Source organism: Arachis duranensis, chromosome 2 (assembly GCF_000817695.3).
Source record: "Arachis duranensis cultivar V14167 chromosome 2, aradu.V14167.gnm2.J7QH, whole genome shotgun sequence".
Taxonomy (NCBI): domain Eukaryota; kingdom Viridiplantae; phylum Streptophyta; class Magnoliopsida; order Fabales; family Fabaceae; genus Arachis; species Arachis duranensis.
The window spans coordinates 90,486,989-90,504,184 of NC_029773.3; the positions used below are offsets into that span (position 1 = coordinate 90,486,989).

Sequence of the window (17,196 nt, forward strand, 5' to 3'; positions counted from 1 at the left end):
AAGAATTTTTTAGCATAAAAAAAAAGTGATTGACAAGATTATCCATGTGTCCTTTACAAGTTATAAGGAGTGGCTAGATAAGAATCCCTTTTGTTGTTAATGAAAAAGGCGAAGATGACAAAGGATATAATTTAGTGTTCATGGTGCTGAACTTTTCTCTTTTTTCTTTTCTTTATTCCATATATGTTGATCTTCTTGTTTATTACTTACGCAGTTACGTTCTACTTAGTGTGTTGAGCTCATTGCTTTAAAAAAAATGTTCAATTTATCTGTTTATAGATAGGAAAAGTATAGGGTACCAACATATTATCTGCCAATTTCTGCCAATTCTTATTTATATTGGTGTTTCATGAAAGTGTATTCGAAGATGTGTTTAATAATTAATATATTTTAAATACATATATAAAAAGACACATCTAGAAAATATATCTATAAAGACACTTCTATTAAACACAGTTATAAAAAAGACATTTTTATTAGACACATCCACGAACACACTTCCATGAAACACAATTATAAATAAGAGTTGGCAAAAGTTGGCAGATATGCTGTTGGTAACGTAGCGGAACCGTTTTAGATATTGTCTACTTTAACATTTTAAACCTTACGATTTTGTTCTTGATATATGATAAGAATGATGGCAAATCTTCTATATTTATCCATCAAATCATATCCCAAAAAAAAAATTACATTCTTATAAGATATGTTTTGTTCACCTTCAATCAATCCAACCGACGCAAGTAATATAATTAATTGGAAAATTTAATTTGAAATCACATAGAAGTAACAGCTGCTTGAGTGAGCTAGGGTCTAGGGACATCTTTGAAAAGAACAAATGATTAAATTTTATTTTTATCAATATGTTATAATCTGTTGTGATGACTCTCGCAACAAACAAATAAGACCACAATTATGACAAGATGTCCATGTATAACAGAGCATTATTATCATGATTTTTCAGTTGAATATATATTTAACTTCCAAATTAAACCATTATATCTGATCCACATGTTAAAATTATATTAAAGACATTTATTTGCCTCACTTTTTTAGAATATAATGATACTGTTAACGAGGGACTAGCAACTTTAGTATACTCTCTTCCAACAAGGCTTCTTTTTTATTTACTCAATGCATTTGAGTTTCAGCTAATTTCACTTTCTTCGTCATTCACTCACATCGATAATATTTGAGAAATAAAAAGAGTCAGAAATTAATAATTATTAAATAAAATAAATTTTGACTATTTTTAAATTTTTTTTTCGTTCACTCATATATCAAATATCTTGCTTAATTATATATTACTCTTAAAAAGTGGCGACACTTGGCTTCTAAAACTTACGACTATATAAACATTTTTGTTGACAAAAAAATTGTTGTTTGGAAAAAAAAAAGTCGTTGTTAACACTATAAATTGTAGTAGTGTGAGTAATCACTAATCACCTCTTAATAATATACATTTTTCTAAATTTTATAAATGAGCATGAAATATATATTGCCGTTAGGCGCATCTCACGGGAACCATGCTAGTAACTCCATTAAACTTAATCTATCCGAAAATAGAAAGCCATGAACGTTGATCAGCAATAATTGGGTGTCAATTATAGCAAACAAATCGAATTTAGCAATTGATGTTAGGCTAACAAGACTATGAACAATTCCCATCGTCAATTAACATCCCCAATTTAGAAACATAAACACAACCATTCAAAAAAAAAAATCATTCTCAATGTTATTTATTTAACTCCCACACTATTGTGATCTTAGCTTCAACACCACTTTTTGACCACAACAAATTCCAAACCAAAAAAATAAAAATAAAAACATGAAGACAATCACAACATTCTTGCCTCTCTTGACCATCTTTTGCATTATCCTAGGAAATCACAAAACTGTTGCATTTGATAAAAACCTCAAAGGGAACGAACTAATCAACGTAGTATGTAGCGAGTCACAAACAAAGGATCTATGTCTTAAGGTACTTACCTCGGACCCATCATGTCCTCAAGCAAGCCTACAAGACCTAGTCTTGATATCTCTTAAGGTCGCGGCCGCGAATGCGTCCGGCATCCTAACAGAATGCAAGACGCTTATCGACGACCCAAATTTTGACCCAGCATTCCAACAAGGTCTCGCTGATTGCAAGGAGACCTTGTTGGATGCCGAGGGTCAACTTGAGGACACCATTGCTGCCACATTGGCAAACAAAGAACATGATGCTCAAGTTTGGCTTCAAGCAGCATTGGCAGCCATTGATACTTGTGATGCTTCAATTCCTGGTGATGATGATATTTTGTCCCAACAAAGTAGAGCTTTTCGCCATCTTTGCAACCTTGCCATTTCTCTTAGCAAGGCCTTGGATTCTTCTTCTAAGATGAAGCCTAAATAATTCTAATTTAACCAACACCACCATTACTACTACTACTATAGCATCTCTTTGGAGATTTTTGCTACCTTATTATTATTATTATGGTTGAATTTCTATATCTTATTACTCATAAATTTTGTTATAAAGAGAGATGATTTTTATGTATCATGTAATCTTAACTATGTGTACACTTTTACATGAGCATGAAATCCGTTTTTGGATTTTGTAGGAAAATCTTGTATGTAATGTAATTTGATTGCAGCAATTTTGTATACATACAAATTTAATTATCGTTTATTTTTTATTCTATTTTTTTTTGGCAAATAACATACAATAAAGATAGTAGTGAATCTTATTAGTCACTTTGTTTATTGTAGATATTTTTGCTAATTAACCCACCATTTCTATTATGGGAAAGTCTAGGGAGCCAGCAATTCTATTGAATTTTGGCCAGCGTAACCAGCAGAGAAAGGTGAGCCATTGGATGAAATCTCATACCAATCTCACACCATTAAATCATCATTGATGGTTAGTTGATGGCTAACAATCACAAAAGTTGCTGTCCCCCTAGCATTGCTCTTCTATTATTGTGTAAAAATTGAGGCGGTGAATTTATTTATATATATGCACTAAAATAATTGTTCTTTATTTGGTATAAATCATTCAAAATAATTTTAATATGGTTGGTTTGAGATTTTTTCATAGTTAGAATATTTATCTTCTAAAAATGTAATATATTATTCAATATTTTTCATCTTGTATATTGGTCCCAAAAAAAATATTTTCAAATTCTGCCACTGATTTAGAGGGTTTAATATTTAATTCTGCTCGAAATTTGATCCAAACGCAAAGTATATTTTATCAAGTCGAAATTTAATTTTGTTATTTTGATCCGATATAGCTTTTAAATTAAGTTCATGACATACTTTTTTTGTAGACTTGAGCCAGCTTGAAGCCATATTTAATGATATATATAGAGTATTGGGCTTAGAGATACCTGAGGGGTGTCAGTGTATTTATAGTGGTGAGCCAATAACCACCGTTGGAGTAGTGCCGTATCTTTAGGGTGTTAACCGTCCCTATTATCTTGGGGAGGTTAAGATATGGCTTTATGAAGCGGTTAGAGGGATTTTAGGGGAGGTTACTCATTTGAATGAGTGTTTATCTGCCAGCTAATCTCACATCCGACTTCTTCAGACCAAGTCGTGGTTGATACCGACTTCTTACGTGGAGGTTGGTACTTAGTTAGGCTTAATCCTTCAGATTAGGCCTTTTAGTTGGACCTGGGCCTTTGTCGTTGGGTCAGGGTATGAACAGTGCCCCTACTTGAGCCCAACTTTTTCTTTAAAGTTTGGGTTCAAGTATTTAATCTCGGGTTCGTAGCCGACTTATTTGGAGGAAACGTGGGTCTTATAAACCGACGTGATTTCGCGACCTTTTGTTTCTGACAGTTACGTCAATTCAAACGTCGTGTCCGTTGGGGAAGCATTGAGGGCTTTGGTAACGGTGCAATCTCATTAATGACTGCTCCGCTTTTACCATTATGCCCCTTGGCGTGTTTTATAAATACTTTCCCTCTCTTTCATTTTTCCGTTTCTGCAATCTTCCAAACTTCTTCTTTCCTTGCTCGTGCTGCATTCTTGTGCTCGAAGATTTCTGCTCTTTCCAACCTTCACCTTTCGGATAAAGGTTAGTTTTATTTCTTTCACGTCATGCCTTATGTTTGCATGTGTTTGTTTTGTGGGTGAAGAGGTTGGTATGTAGATTCTGGCTTCGTATCTTTTCTCTTTAGGGACCGAGTTTTTTGATTTTCCTTTTCTTTTTTTTTCCTTTTGTAGGTTTCTGCCACCTTTCTTTATAAAAAATGGCTTCCGTAGATGTTCTTTCTCAGTGGGTTGATGTTACAGTCCTTGGGGAGGAACCCCTGGTCGATGCTGAGTTTATCACTCATCTTCGTACTCATCACCGGCTTTGTACTTCGGAGGAGGACGAGCCAAAATATGAGTTGATAATCTCGGGTCCGGAAGACCGGGTTTGTTTTGGGAGAGTTAATGAGGCGGCCCCTCATTTTTTCTTTATGTATAAATGTATGATCACCCGCTTGGGTGTTTTTCTTCCTTTCTCGGATTTCGAAATGTCTGTTTTGCGCCACTGTCGTGTTGCCCCAACTCAATTTCACCCCAATTCTTGGGGTTTTTTGAAGATCTATCAGTTTATTAGTCACGCTTTGGACTTTCCGACCTCTTTGAGGATTTTCTTCTTTCTTTTTCATATGACTAAGCCCTTTAGTGGGCTAAACAACAAACAGCAATGGGTATCCTTCCGAGCCATACAAGGTCGGAGGATTTTCACCCTTTTTGACGAATCCTTCCATGACTTCAAAAACTATTTTTTCAAAGTGCAAGCTGTAGAGGGTCACCACCCCTTCTTCCTTGATGAGCACTCTTCCCCTCGCTTTCCCCTTTATAGGCTGGAGGCCTCCCCTTGCGAAAAGTATGGTCTAGATGACCTAGACGAGGTGGAGGCGGCCATTGTGGGGTTTTTCCGAGAAGCATGGGGGAGGGCCCCATACTTGGATACTAGGAAAATCCTCCAGGGGACGCCTACTTTTGTTCAGTCTCAACTAGGTAGTGCATGCATCCCTCATTTCCGACTTGTTTTCTGCCGACTTGTGTTTTACCGACTTGTAACTTTTGCTACTTGTTTCTTTTGTAGATATGGCGAAGAAGAATGCTCAGGAGTCTTACCAAAGAGTCCAGGAGGCTAAGGCGAAGTCCCGGGCTAGGTCCGGTGGTGCCAGAGCAATCACCTCTCCTCCTCCTCCTCCTCCTCCTCCTAAGAATGTAGGCACTCACTCTCAACCTATCATAATTTCTTCTTCAACTTTGTCTCGGCCACTCCCTTCCACCCAACTTCTTCCCGAGCCAGAGAAGAAGAAGCGCAAGACTTCAGAGTCTGGCTCTTCTTGGGATGGTGGGGTTAAGGCGGATGCTCTTGCATTCGTCCGAAAGAACATCTATCCTTTTATAAATATGGATGATGTTTCTGTTCGGAACCACCTCACCACTCTGGCCGAGGAGAGTTTTAGGGCGGCGGGTGTTTGTGGCAAACTTTTGGACATTTTTGAGAAGACTCCCCTCAGCTCTTTGGGGGCAACCTCGAAGGTTGAGGAGTTGGAGGGGAGGCTTCTTGTTTTCCAAAAACATGAGAGGGAGTTGAAGGAGGAAAGAGATAAATTGAGGGGGGAGAGAGATAGCCTCCGGGAGAAGGAGAGCCAGCTGCAGGCCCAACTTACTATGGAGGCGAATTTGAGGAAGGCAGCACAGGAAAGTTACCAAAGTTTATTTCGAGATATTGTGGTTGTGAGGAAGGATTTGCTGAATTCTCGGAACGCTTATGCCGAGTTAGAGGACTCTATTGCGGATGGTGCCGAGGAGTCTTGGAGAATTTTCCTGGAGCAAGTCAGAGTTATCGCTCCCGACTTGGATCTTTCTCCTTTACATCCTGACAAGGTCGTTATTGATGGCGCCATCGTGGATCCTCCTGTCCCCACGGTTGTTTCTGAGTCGGAATTGAAGACTCGGGGACAGAGGATTATTGAGTCTCCTCCTCGTTCCAGAGATGCTCCGAGTTCTTCAGCCGTTCCTCCGACTCCCTCTTCAGCTTCTCTTCCTGGTCCTGGTGACGCTCCTCCTGAGTCTGGCGGTGGTGATTCCTCTACTCCTTTGAAGAGATGACTTTATTTTTTATGGCTATATGGGGGCTCGGCCTGTGAGTCTCCCCTTTTTTTAAACTTATTTATATGTCGTTTGGTGGTTGTGTGAACAATTTCTCTTGGCCTTTTAAGGCCGTAAACAAAATATTTCTGGCGAGTGCCCTTTTGAATAAGGGTGTAGAAAAATAAATGCCCTTTTTTGGATAAGGGTTCTAAGTTACCTTGTGCGTGTATGCTTTTCTAGTTTCGATATTTCAAAACCCTCTTGATCTTTTTCCGAAAACCTTTTTGGGGGCTTGTATCGTTTTTTTGAGCCTTTTCGTTTAAGGGCTTTTATGCAGCCTTTAAACTTTTTCTCAGGTTTTCCGATCTCTTTTTTGTTATCCTGTATACTCAACTTTGCTTTAGTGAGTTTTTATGACTTAGGTTATTTTTGCGATGCGTTTTTCTTCTACTCGGGGGACTTCCAAGTTTGTTTTACTCGGATTCTTATTTCGACTTGAGAGTCGGATTGTTCCCGAGTTTTTACGATCAACTCATATAACCTCTTTACGCCGACTTGTGCCTCGTCGTTTTATCCTGACGACCATTTAGGTCGGTTCATGGGATTTTCACGTTTTGTCGAGCTTAAGTCGGCGCGTTTCGTAGAAAGACTTAGAAAAATAAAGAAGGATATTATAAGAGATATTGTAAAATAAAAAGATCTTTATTAATTGCGGAGGTACCTTCTTGCTACTAAGGGTCTTGATAGCCTATTTTCCCTTAGCCTCTACTATGATGCCTCGTTAAAAACCCTTCTCCAGAAAAAACCCTTTTGGGAAAAAATCATGAAGTTGGGAAAAGAGTACATCAGGGAGTAGAGTTCGCTTTTAACTGTAGTACCTTTTCATATTACAAGCATGCCACGACCTTGGTAGCTCAGTGCCGTTCAGGTCGGTTACTTTATAATAACCCTTTCCTAGCACTTCCTTGATTTTGTATGGTCCCTTCCAATTTGCGGCGAGCTTTCCTTCTCCCGATTTGTTGACTCCAATGTCGTTTCTGATTAGGACCAAGTCATCCGGGGCAAATGTTCTTCGAATGACTTTCTTGTTGTACCTGGTAGTCATCCTGTGTTTCAATACCGCTTCTCTTATCTGGGCACCTTCTCGGACTTCGGGGAGCAAGTCGAGCTCCTCTTTGTGTCCCCGTACATTTCCGACTTCGTCGTAGAGAATTACCCTTGGGCTTTGCTCATTGATTTCTATTGGAATCATGGCTTCTATACCATAGACTAGTTGGAAAGGTGTTTCTCCTGTGGCGGATTAGGGAGTTGTTCTATAAGCCCATAGCACCTGAGGGAGCTCTTCAGCCCAAGCTCCCTTTGCTTCCTGTAGTCTCTTCTTTAATCCTGCCAGTATGACTTTGTTGGCTGCCTCAGCTTGCCCATTGGCTTGTGGGTGTTCCACCGAGGTGAACTGATGCTTGATTTTCATACTGGCTACTAGGCTTCTGAAGGTGGCGTCAGTAAATTGGGTGCCATTGTCTGTAGTAATGGAATAAGGTATTCCATATCTTGTGATGATGTTTTTGTTGAGGAACCTGCGACTTCTTTGAGCGGTGATGGTGGCTAATGGCTCTGCTTCTATCCACTTTGTGAAGTAATCTATTCCCACGATCAAGTATTTGACTTGTCCTGGCGCTTGGGGAAAAGGACCACGCACTTTAACAATGGTGTTGATATCCCTCTTCTGTAGAGGACATTTCTCACCATAGTGTAATGTTGTGCTTCCCTTCGGATCTTTTTAGCTTCTTTCTCCTCCTTAGGGAGGATGTCGAATTTCAGGTATTCGACTAAGGGATCCATCCATCCGAGGTTTAAGCCGACTACCTCAAGTACTTCTTGTTTATCTTCTGTTTTTGCTATCGAGGGCTCTTGGAGGGTTTCTTGAATCAGGCTTCTATTGTTTCCTCCTGGTTTGGTACTTGCTAATTTGGATAGGGCATCTGCTCTGCTGTTTAGATCCCGAGTTATGTGCTTGACCTCGGTTTCTGCAAAGCGCCCAAGGTGCTCCAAGGTTTTTTCCAAGTACCTCTTCATATTAGGGTCCTTTGCCTGATATTCTCCTCTTATTTAGGATCACCACCTGTGAGTCGCTGTATATCATCACTTTTGTAGCACCAACTTCTTCTGCCAATTTTAGTCCGGCTATCAAGGCTTCATATTCTGCCTGGTTATTTGAGGCCGGAAATTCAAATTTTAAGGAGACCTCTATCTGGGTTCCTCTTTCATCAACTAGTATTATGCCTGCACCGCTTCCTGTTTTGTTGGAGGATCCGTCTACATAGAGTTCCCATGTAGTTGGTTTTTCCTCTTGGTCTCCTGCATATTCTGCGACAAAGTCGGTGAGGCATTGGGCTTTAATTGCCGTCCGAGTTTCGTATCTCAAATCGAACTCAAGCTCTATTGCCCATTGAACCATTCTCCCTGCAACATCCGTCTTTTGGAGGATTTGCTTCATGGGTTGGTTCGTACGGATTCTTATTGTGTGAGCTTGAAAGTAAGGTCGTAGCCTTCGTGAGGCTATTACCAAGGAGTAGGCAAACTTTTCTAGTTTGTGGTACCTTAGCTCAGGGCCTTGTAGGACCTTACTGATGAAGTAGACCGGGTGTTGTCCGACCTCGTCTTCTCTTATCAGGGCTGATGAGACAGCCCTGTTTGCTACGGATAGGTATAGAACGAGGTCCTTCCCCGGTATTGGTCGGGTTAGGATAGGAGGTTGGCTTAAGAATTTTTTGAACTCTTGGAACGCCTCCTCGCATTCCGGAGTCCATTCGAATTGGCATCCCTTCCTTAATAAGGAAAATAGCGGAAGGAATTTTAGTGCCGATCCTGCCAAAAACCTGGAGAGGGCTGCAAGTCGGCCATTGAGCTGTTGAACCTCTCTCAAACAAGTCGGGCTTTTCATTTCTAGGATGGCTCTGCATTTGTCGGGATTGGCTTCAATCCCTCTGCTCTGCATTTATCGAGATTGGCCTCAATCCCTCTTTGTGTTAGCATGAATCCTAGAAATTTCCCTGCCTCGACCGCGAAGGCGCATTTTGCAGGATTTAGTCTCATCCCATGCAACCTTATGGTGTCAAAGACTTGTGAGAGGTCGGTTAAGAGGTCGACTTCATCCTTGGTTTTTACTAACATGTCGTCGACGTATACTTCCATTAGGCTCCCTAGATGGGGGGAAAACACTTTATTCATCAGCCTTTGATACGTGGCTCCTGCATTCTTTAATCTGAATGGCATGACCACGTAGCAATAGTTTGCTCTCGGTGTGATGAAAGATGTTTTCTCCTGGTCGGGCTCGTACATCGGGATTTGATTGTATCCCGAGTAGGCGTCCATGAATGATAAGTATTGGTACCCTGAGCTGGAGTCTACTAGGGTATCAATGCTTGGTAAGGGATAAGGGTCCTTGGGACATGCCTTATTTAAGTCGGTATAGTCGACGCACATTCTCCATTTACCATTCTGTTTTTTGACTAGCACTACATTGGCTAGCCATGTTGGGTACTTGACCTCTCTAATAAAGCCGGCTTCCAGGAGCGCCTGTACCTGCTCCTCTACTATTAGGGCTCGTTCCGTGCCGAGCTTGCGTCTTCTTTGTTGTACAGGTCGGGACCCTGGGTAAACCGAGAGCCTATGGGACATGAGCTCGGGATCAATCCCGGGCATGTCAGAAGCCTTCCATGCGAAGAGGTCGGAATTAGCTCTCAGGAGTTCAGCCAACCCTTGTTTTAGGGTTCCCCCTAGGTTGGCTCCTATGTAAGTGTTTTTTCCTTCCTCTCCACCGACTTGTATCTCCTCGGTTTTTCCTCCCGGTTGAGGTCGCAGCTCTTCTCTAGCCCTTGCGCCACCATCTTCTCTGGCCCTTGTGCCACCGAGCTCTATAGTGTGGACTTCTTTGCCTTTTCCTCTCAGATTCAGGCTTTCATTGTAGCATTTCCTCGCCAATTTTTGGTCTCCTCTCACCGTTGCTATTCCCGCTGAGGTCGGAAATTTCATGCAGAGGTGGGAAGTGGATACCACTGCTCCGAGCCGATTAAGGGTAGTCCTGCCAATTAAGGCATTGTAGGCTGACCCTTCATCAATGACTATGAAGTCTATATTCAGAGTCTTTGATTTTTCCCCTTTTCCGAAAGTGGTGTGAAGGGGTAAAAATCCTAGTGGTTTTATTGGCGTGTTCCCTAATCCATATAGGTGTTGGGGTAGGCTCTCAATTCTTTCTCATCTAACCCAAGCTTGTCGAAAGCAGGTTTGAAGAGAATGTCCGCCGAGCTTCCTTGGTCTACTAGAGTTCGGTGGAGATGGGCATTGGCTAGGATCATAGTTATCACCACGGGATCGTCGTGCCCGGGGATTATCCCTTGCCCATCTTCTTTTGTGAACGAGATGGTAGGGAGGTCGGGTGACTCCTCTCCGACCTGATAGACTCTTTTGAGATGTCTTTTGCGAGAAGATTTGGTGAGTCCTCCTCCCGCAAATCCTCCTGAGATCATATGGATATGCCTCTCTGGGGTCTATGGTGGTGGATCTCTTCTATCCATATCCTCTCGCTTTCTCTTTCCGTGACTGTCCGTCCTTTCCATGAGATATCTATCAAGCCGACCTTCTCTAGCCAGCTTTTCTATCACATTCTTAAGGTCGTAACAGTCGTTAGTGGAGTGACCATATATTTTATGGTACTCGCAATAATCGCCGCGACTCCCCCCTTTTTTATTTTTAATAGGTCTAGGGGGTGGCAGCCTTTCAGTGTGGCAAATCTCTCTGTATACATCCACTATAGAAGTTTTTAGAGGAGTATAAGAGTGATATTTTCTGGGCCTCTCGAGACCGAGCTCTTCCTTTCTCTTGGCTTCCCTTTCCCTCTCCTTAGTTGAGGGAGGGGGTCCAGGTCGCCAACTCAGGTCCTTTAACTTGGCATTCTCTTCCATATTGATGTACTTTTCAGCCCTTTCTTGTACATCACTTAGAGAAACGGGGTGCCTTTTAGATATGGACTGTGAGAAGGGACCTTCTCTGAGCCCATTGACTAGCCCCATTATGACTGCCTCTGTGGGCAGGTCCTGGATCTCTAAACATGCTTTGTTGAACCTTTCCATATATGCTCGTAAAGACTCTCCGACCTCCTGCTTTATTCCCAGGAGGCTTGGTGCATGTTTTACCTTATCCTTCTGAATTGAGAACCTCATCAAGAATTTTCTTGAGAGGTCTTCAAAGCTAGTGATCGATCTCGGGGGAAGGCTATCGAACCACTTCATCGCTGCTTTCGACAAAGTGGTCGGGAAAGCTTTGCATCGAGTAGCGTCGGAAGCATCAGCTAGATACATCCGACTTTTGAAGTTGCTTAGATGATGCTTCGGATCCGTGGTTCCATCATAGAGGTCCATATCAGGGCTTTTGAAGTTTCTTGGAACTTTTGCCCTCATTATGTCCTCGCTGAAAGGATCTTCTCCGCCCGAGAGTTGTTCTTCTTGTTCGTCGCGGGAGTTGTGACTCTTGAGGGAGGATTCTAGCTGTAAGAGTTTTCTTTCTAACTCTTTTCGCCGCTCCATCTCCTCTTTGAGGTACTTTTTAGTTTCCTTTTGCTTCTCCCGCTCTTGCTCCAATTGTTCCAGGCGGCTGTGGACTAATCCCATCAGTTCAGCTACGTGGGATGGTCCGCCTTTTTCTGATTCGCGCCCATCTGAGGAATTTACCTTCGGGTTCTTCACTCCGGAGGTGCCTTCTCTATGTTGATTATTACCTTCCTGGTGTAGGGCTATTGTAGGGCTTGATCCGCGTCGTTATTGCTCATGTCCAGATTCTCTTGTTCGGAATCTGTTTCGACATGGCCTTCTTCGTGGGATCTGTCCGCCATCAATGGGTGATCTCTCGGTTCCCCGGCAACGGCGCCAATGTTACGGTGGGTAACCGGAGATGGACTGAATGGATGGCGTTGGCCGGTCCAAATGTATGAAGGAGGAGGGCTCCGAATGGGTCTGCAACTCGGGAGGCTCCGTCCGACTTGTTCGTACGAGGAGAGGGGGGTGGTACCTGCAAAGACACTCCGATGCCTAAGTTAGCAAGAGTGTGAGCAGGTCTAGAGAGTATTGGGCTTAGAGATACCTGAGGGGTGTCAGTGTATTTATAGTGGTGAGCCAATAACCACCGTTGGAGTAGTGCCGTATCTTTAGGGTGTTAACCGCCCCCATTATCTTGGGGAGGTTAAGATATGGCTTTATGAAGCGGTTAGAGAGATTTTAGGGGCGGTTACTCATTTGAATGAGTGTTTATCTGCCAGCTAATCTCACATCCGACTTCTTCAGACCAAGTCGTGGTTGATACCGACTTCTTACATGGAGGTCGGTACTTAGTTAGGCTTAATCCTTCAGATTAGGCCTTTTAGTTGGACCTGAGCCTTTGTCGTTGGGTCAGAGTATGAACAATATACATTAAGCCGATTCGATTTAATCTAATTTATTTTAAATTAATTTATTATTAAATTTAAATCATCAAAATAGATTCAATAAAATATTAAAATAAAATTGGAATTTAATTAAATCTGACTTAGTCCGACTTTTGTGCATCCCCACCTTGTTCTACAAGTTTTGTATTTTGAAATTAGAATTATTGACTGACTAATAAAACATGACGATATGGAAGCCAGTGGAAATGGTGATTAACGTTGAAGATGGGACGCTTGTCTTTTTTTGACTTAGCCATTAACCACTTGTTCTTTGTTCTTGGGATTTCTTTTCCTTTTTTTGGGGGCCGGGATACATTATATTATCTATATTTTTTTTTACTTGTTCCATATTTCAACAGTTGCATTGTATATATGTATTCCATTGGTTTTCTTTGGAACTTGGGAAAATTATTTATCTATACCATGGATATTATATAATAATTATCCTACATGCATGACATTCCAATGTGTGGTTGGACTTATTAACACTTGTAACTTGGCCAATTTAAAAATAAAAGGTATAATAATTTGTAGAGACATGAAGTTGCATGTTTCTGCTAATTAAAAAAAATATAGCAAACTAATATTTTAATTTTAATTAATTAATTGTGAAACTTTTATTTTTTTAATTTAATATTTAATTTAAATTTTAAAATGAGAGTTTATCAATTGGAATTTAAAAGTTAAGATAAAAATAATTTTTTTACAAAAAAATTAACTAATATTGACCGGAAAAAAATTAACTTCTTAATTGAAAATTTTAAAAAAATTACTTGGAACCATAAATAATAAAAAGCAAATAAGCAGGGGAAGTAAAAGAAATAGCTTAAAAAAATTACTCTTTCATTCTCTTTTATATATACTGGTTATTTTTTTAGTACATCTGATCTTTCGAAATTGGAAATTGTAACGGTGTCTAACAAAGGAAAAAGTGTTTGTCAATGATATTACTATTTTAGTAGAATAGGAAAAATCTCACTAGCTAGATCAGATATATAATAAAAAATAGTTATGTAGAAAAAACTAAAAAGAAAGAGGTCAGTGATGTTACATTAGTCAAAATTAAACAATCTTAGACGCGGCAAAGAAATTAGGAATAATAATTATCTTCGCCATTCCCAATTGAGTATGCAATAATGCTAAGGTCCAACTATGTATTATATTTTATATTATTCTCTATGATCTCTACGTCAAAATCAGCGGTTGAATTAAACAGCTGACAAGCACTTAATACATAATCAAGTAATTAGGTGGGTCATCACAACAACAATAAACTATAAGATGGATTATTACAACCTTAATTAATATATAATAATAATCTTGACTTCATATATAAATCTCATTAAATAACTTTCATACAATGTGTATAGTTTTGACATTGCACAAGATGCATGGGCTTAGTTAATTATATTACTATGCCCCACCACTTATTTCATATGAATGAGAACCAAAAGAATCAATACAACAAAATATGAAATAACAAAGTAATTAAGGATGTGATCAAGTTAATTAATGTATATATATTTAGCTACCTATATAGTTTAGTAAAAACTCAGTAACAGTTGACTTTATATAAAATTGATAATAAACGAGAGTCGTTAAATGACAATTTAGTCAAATTTATCAAATTATTTAACGACTTTTAACTATCAATTTCACGTAAAGTTAAGTTAACTGTATATGAATTTTTACCGTATAGCGTAACACTATATCAAGCTACTAGTGTAAGTGACACCTGTCTGGGGCAACCAATCATCTCCAAGCAAGAAATTAGAGACAGTGAAATTTGATGCATCCGTGGAATTAATCACATGGTAACCAGCCCAAGTGACTCTGTTGGAAGTGTTAGAACCGGGTCCATTGTTATCGTACTCGGCATAATACAATGTACTCAATGCAAAATCACCATCCCATTCTTTCCATCCTTTAGAATCAACCACACTGTCCATGAAAGTTTGCATGTAAACCGTCCTAGAGTATTGTTTCCACGGCCTACCAAGGTAGGTCGCGGCCGCGCCAATGTTCGCGGCCAAGTCATCACTCGGCTTGATTGTGCAATTATGGATTGAGATTCCGGTGTTTTGGTTTGGATCGGTTCGGCCTTGGGCGGTAATTGCATTGAATTGTCCACTCATTGGGAGTCTAGGGTATATGTTACAATTTTGGAACACGGATGCGGCATTACCAAAGATAAAGTCAACGGTACCATATATGTCACATTCTCTATAAAATTGTCTTAGAGAATGTGCATAGAGTGTGTCTTGGTACCCCTCAAAACTGCAGCTATAAAATGTGGATAGATCGGCGCCGTTTCGGAGTGCCACTGCTTGGTGTTTCACGGCACCGGCGGTGTTCCGGACGGTGAAGTTCACTCCCACAAATCCTTGGCCTACCACGGCTGCAACATAGTCAAAGATATTATTAATTAAGATGAATGTATGATTTCATTTTCATTACTAAATAAATAAAGAAATAAATTCAATTCAAATCCTAACTACTTTGCATTGATTGAGCCATTATTTAATTATTTTTTTTTTTCAAGACAATTTGGCAGGTGTGATCTGGATTCAAATTCTCTTAGCTTACTCAAAAGTAGCAATAGAAAAATTTATAAAAAATTCTAAAAACAGAAAAGTTTTTTAGAAAACAAATTATGTATCAAATGAAGTAGAAATTCACATGTAGTTGTTTTCATGTGAAGTTGATATTTAAGAATCGTTAGATAATTTAATAAATTTGACTAAATTATGATCTAACAGTTTTCAACTATCAATTTTACATGAAGACAATTGTATGATATGAGATATTTATTATCCATATAAAGTATGAAAATTGAAAATGATGTATCATTATACGTACCAAAAGTGGCGGAATTAAAGGTTGTCCAGCCATCAACGACACTTTGATTTCCTGTAATGATTGTTTTGTTGATTCCATCTCCAATCATCATCAAATAAGTCTTCTTTTTATCAATGGACACGATTTCGTCGTAAATTCCGGCAGTAACATAGATCAAGAAGTACCCGTCCGTGGACGAGGACTTGTTGGGTGCAACCGCTAAGGCATCATTGATGGTGGTGAAGTTTCCTGTGCCGTCTTGGCTAACGGTTACAATGCCGTTCACCTTCACCTGGGTCCCCACCACCGGTTCTAGAAGGTTCCGGCGGCTCACCGACTCGTAGATTGCTCTGGTTTGGCTCGACATCTGCATTGGAGGCATGCGACCATTTTTGAATCCAAGTTGCTTCCTAGTCACTTGAACTGATGAAGATGTTCCAACTTTGTTCTTTGTCTTTGGAACCCACCTATAAATCAAAATAATTGTCAAATAAATGAAAATATTTTAACTTTATGTACAAATATTTAATTGTATATTATCGTATCAGTAAAGAAAAGACTCGCATAGTCAATAAGTTATAACTCAAATTACATAATTTTTTTATATTCATCTAAAAATCGCGGTTCAAGTTTTTTATATTTAATAAAAAAATAAAAATAAAAAAAATTAAATAATTTAAATATATATAATTAAATTATTTAATATAATATATGTCAATACAAAGATATTTTTATAAGAGAAATTGTCACAAAATTAAGGTGATGAATGAAGGAAGAACACTACTCACCCTTTAGTGAAGAGAGCAAGAGAGACACTATAAAGCTTAGTGTCATTAGAAAGTGGAACACTGAGTCCATTCTTGACGCTCCAAGCTGAAGAAGCTTCTTGAAGTCCATCCAAGCATGTTTGTTGGTTCGTAAGAATGGCACTGAGAAGGTTCTGGATATCATCAGCCTGGTAACTCCCCAACACCCTCGTCGTCTTGTTCACCGTTTGAAACGAGCTCGTCAAGAAATCCAGGTTCAGTTCTCCCAGTGTCTTGCAATCTTGAAGTGCTCGAATCGCGGGGACGGAAAGCGTGTTGCTCCGTTGAAGATACTTGTTAACAAGGCTCAAGAACTTCGTGGCTTGTGAAATGGAGCTTTTAACTGAGAAGCGGCCATAGTAATAGACATTGGCGTTTTTTGTTGGAGGGAGAACGGATTTGCAGTAGTTTGGATCGGGTGTGGATTTGCATAGATTGGTTGGGGTGATTGGAGTTGAAGGAGGTGTGTCTGAAGAAGCTATGGAAGCAAAGAAGAAAGGGAATAGAAAGAGAATGATGAGATTGAGAAGCTTAGACATTGTTGGGTGTAATAATAACTTGTGTTTTAAGTTATTATGATGAGAGCGATGGAGTTTGATTATTTGAAGAGTGTGATGAGTGTTTTTTTGGTGTGTTTTGGTGATTTGGGTTTTGGATTTGAGTTGAATTTATAGGGGAGAAAAAGTGAGGGATTTTTCTTTTTTCTTTTTTTTTTTTAAATTAGATTATGATATTGTGATTGCGTGATGGGTTTTTTAAGTTTATACATGCTGGCTGCCAAAGTGCAAACATACCATAGAAAGAAGACTAGTCGTTGTAAATGTGGCAAAAACCATTACTATAGAATACCATATATAAAGAATAAAGAATAAAGCTCTTTCTAGTTTCTACATTGAAAGTAGTTTTTTTTTCTCTTTCTTATCTTTTTAAATATAATTATTTATATATCTTTATTTAATAATTTAATTTTTTGAATAAATAATTAAT

At 39.4% G+C, this 17,196-nt stretch overlaps 2 protein-coding genes across 2 annotated transcripts; one reads left to right on the forward strand and one right to left on the reverse strand.

Annotated features, from left to right (window-relative positions):
* The first annotated feature begins 1,825 nt into the window (after positions 1–1,825).
* On the forward strand, positions 1,826–2,537 carry LOC107476079 (pectinesterase inhibitor 28-like). The gene has a single exon (XM_016095826.3). The coding sequence runs from the start codon at positions 1,826–1,828 to the stop codon at positions 2,387–2,389; it is 564 nt and encodes a 187-aa protein (XP_015951312.1). The 3' UTR covers positions 2,390–2,537.
* An 11,672-nt stretch (positions 2,538–14,209) lies between these two features.
* Positions 14,210–16,835, reverse strand: LOC107475978 (probable pectinesterase/pectinesterase inhibitor 41). The gene is made up of 3 exons (XM_016095691.3): positions 16,192–16,835; positions 15,425–15,870; positions 14,210–14,963 (listed from the first exon to the last, which is right to left on the reverse strand). The coding sequence occupies exons 1-3, from the start codon at positions 16,746–16,748 to the stop codon at positions 14,272–14,274; spliced, it is 1,695 nt and encodes a 564-aa protein (XP_015951177.1). The 5' UTR covers positions 16,749–16,835; the 3' UTR covers positions 14,210–14,271.
* Between the last annotated feature and the right edge of the window lie 361 nt (positions 16,836–17,196).

Bases quoted from the DNA above. Each gene is read 5' to 3' on its own strand.
- LOC107476079 (XM_016095826.3), top strand. From the start codon at position 1,826: ATGAAGACAATCACAACATTCTTGCCTCTCTTGACCATCTTTTGCATT.
- LOC107475978 (XM_016095691.3), bottom strand. From the start codon at position 16,748: ATGTCTAAGCTTCTCAATCTCATCATTCTCTTTCTATTCCCTTTCTTC. The intron at 15,871-16,191 runs GTGAGTAGTGTT...TTTGATTTATAG, and splicing joins CTTGCTCTCTTCACTAAAGG to GTGGGTTCCAAAGACAAAGA. The intron at 14,964-15,424 runs GTACGTATAATG...ACTATGTTGCAG, and splicing joins CTTTAATTCCGCCACTTTTG to CCGTGGTAGGCCAAGGATTT.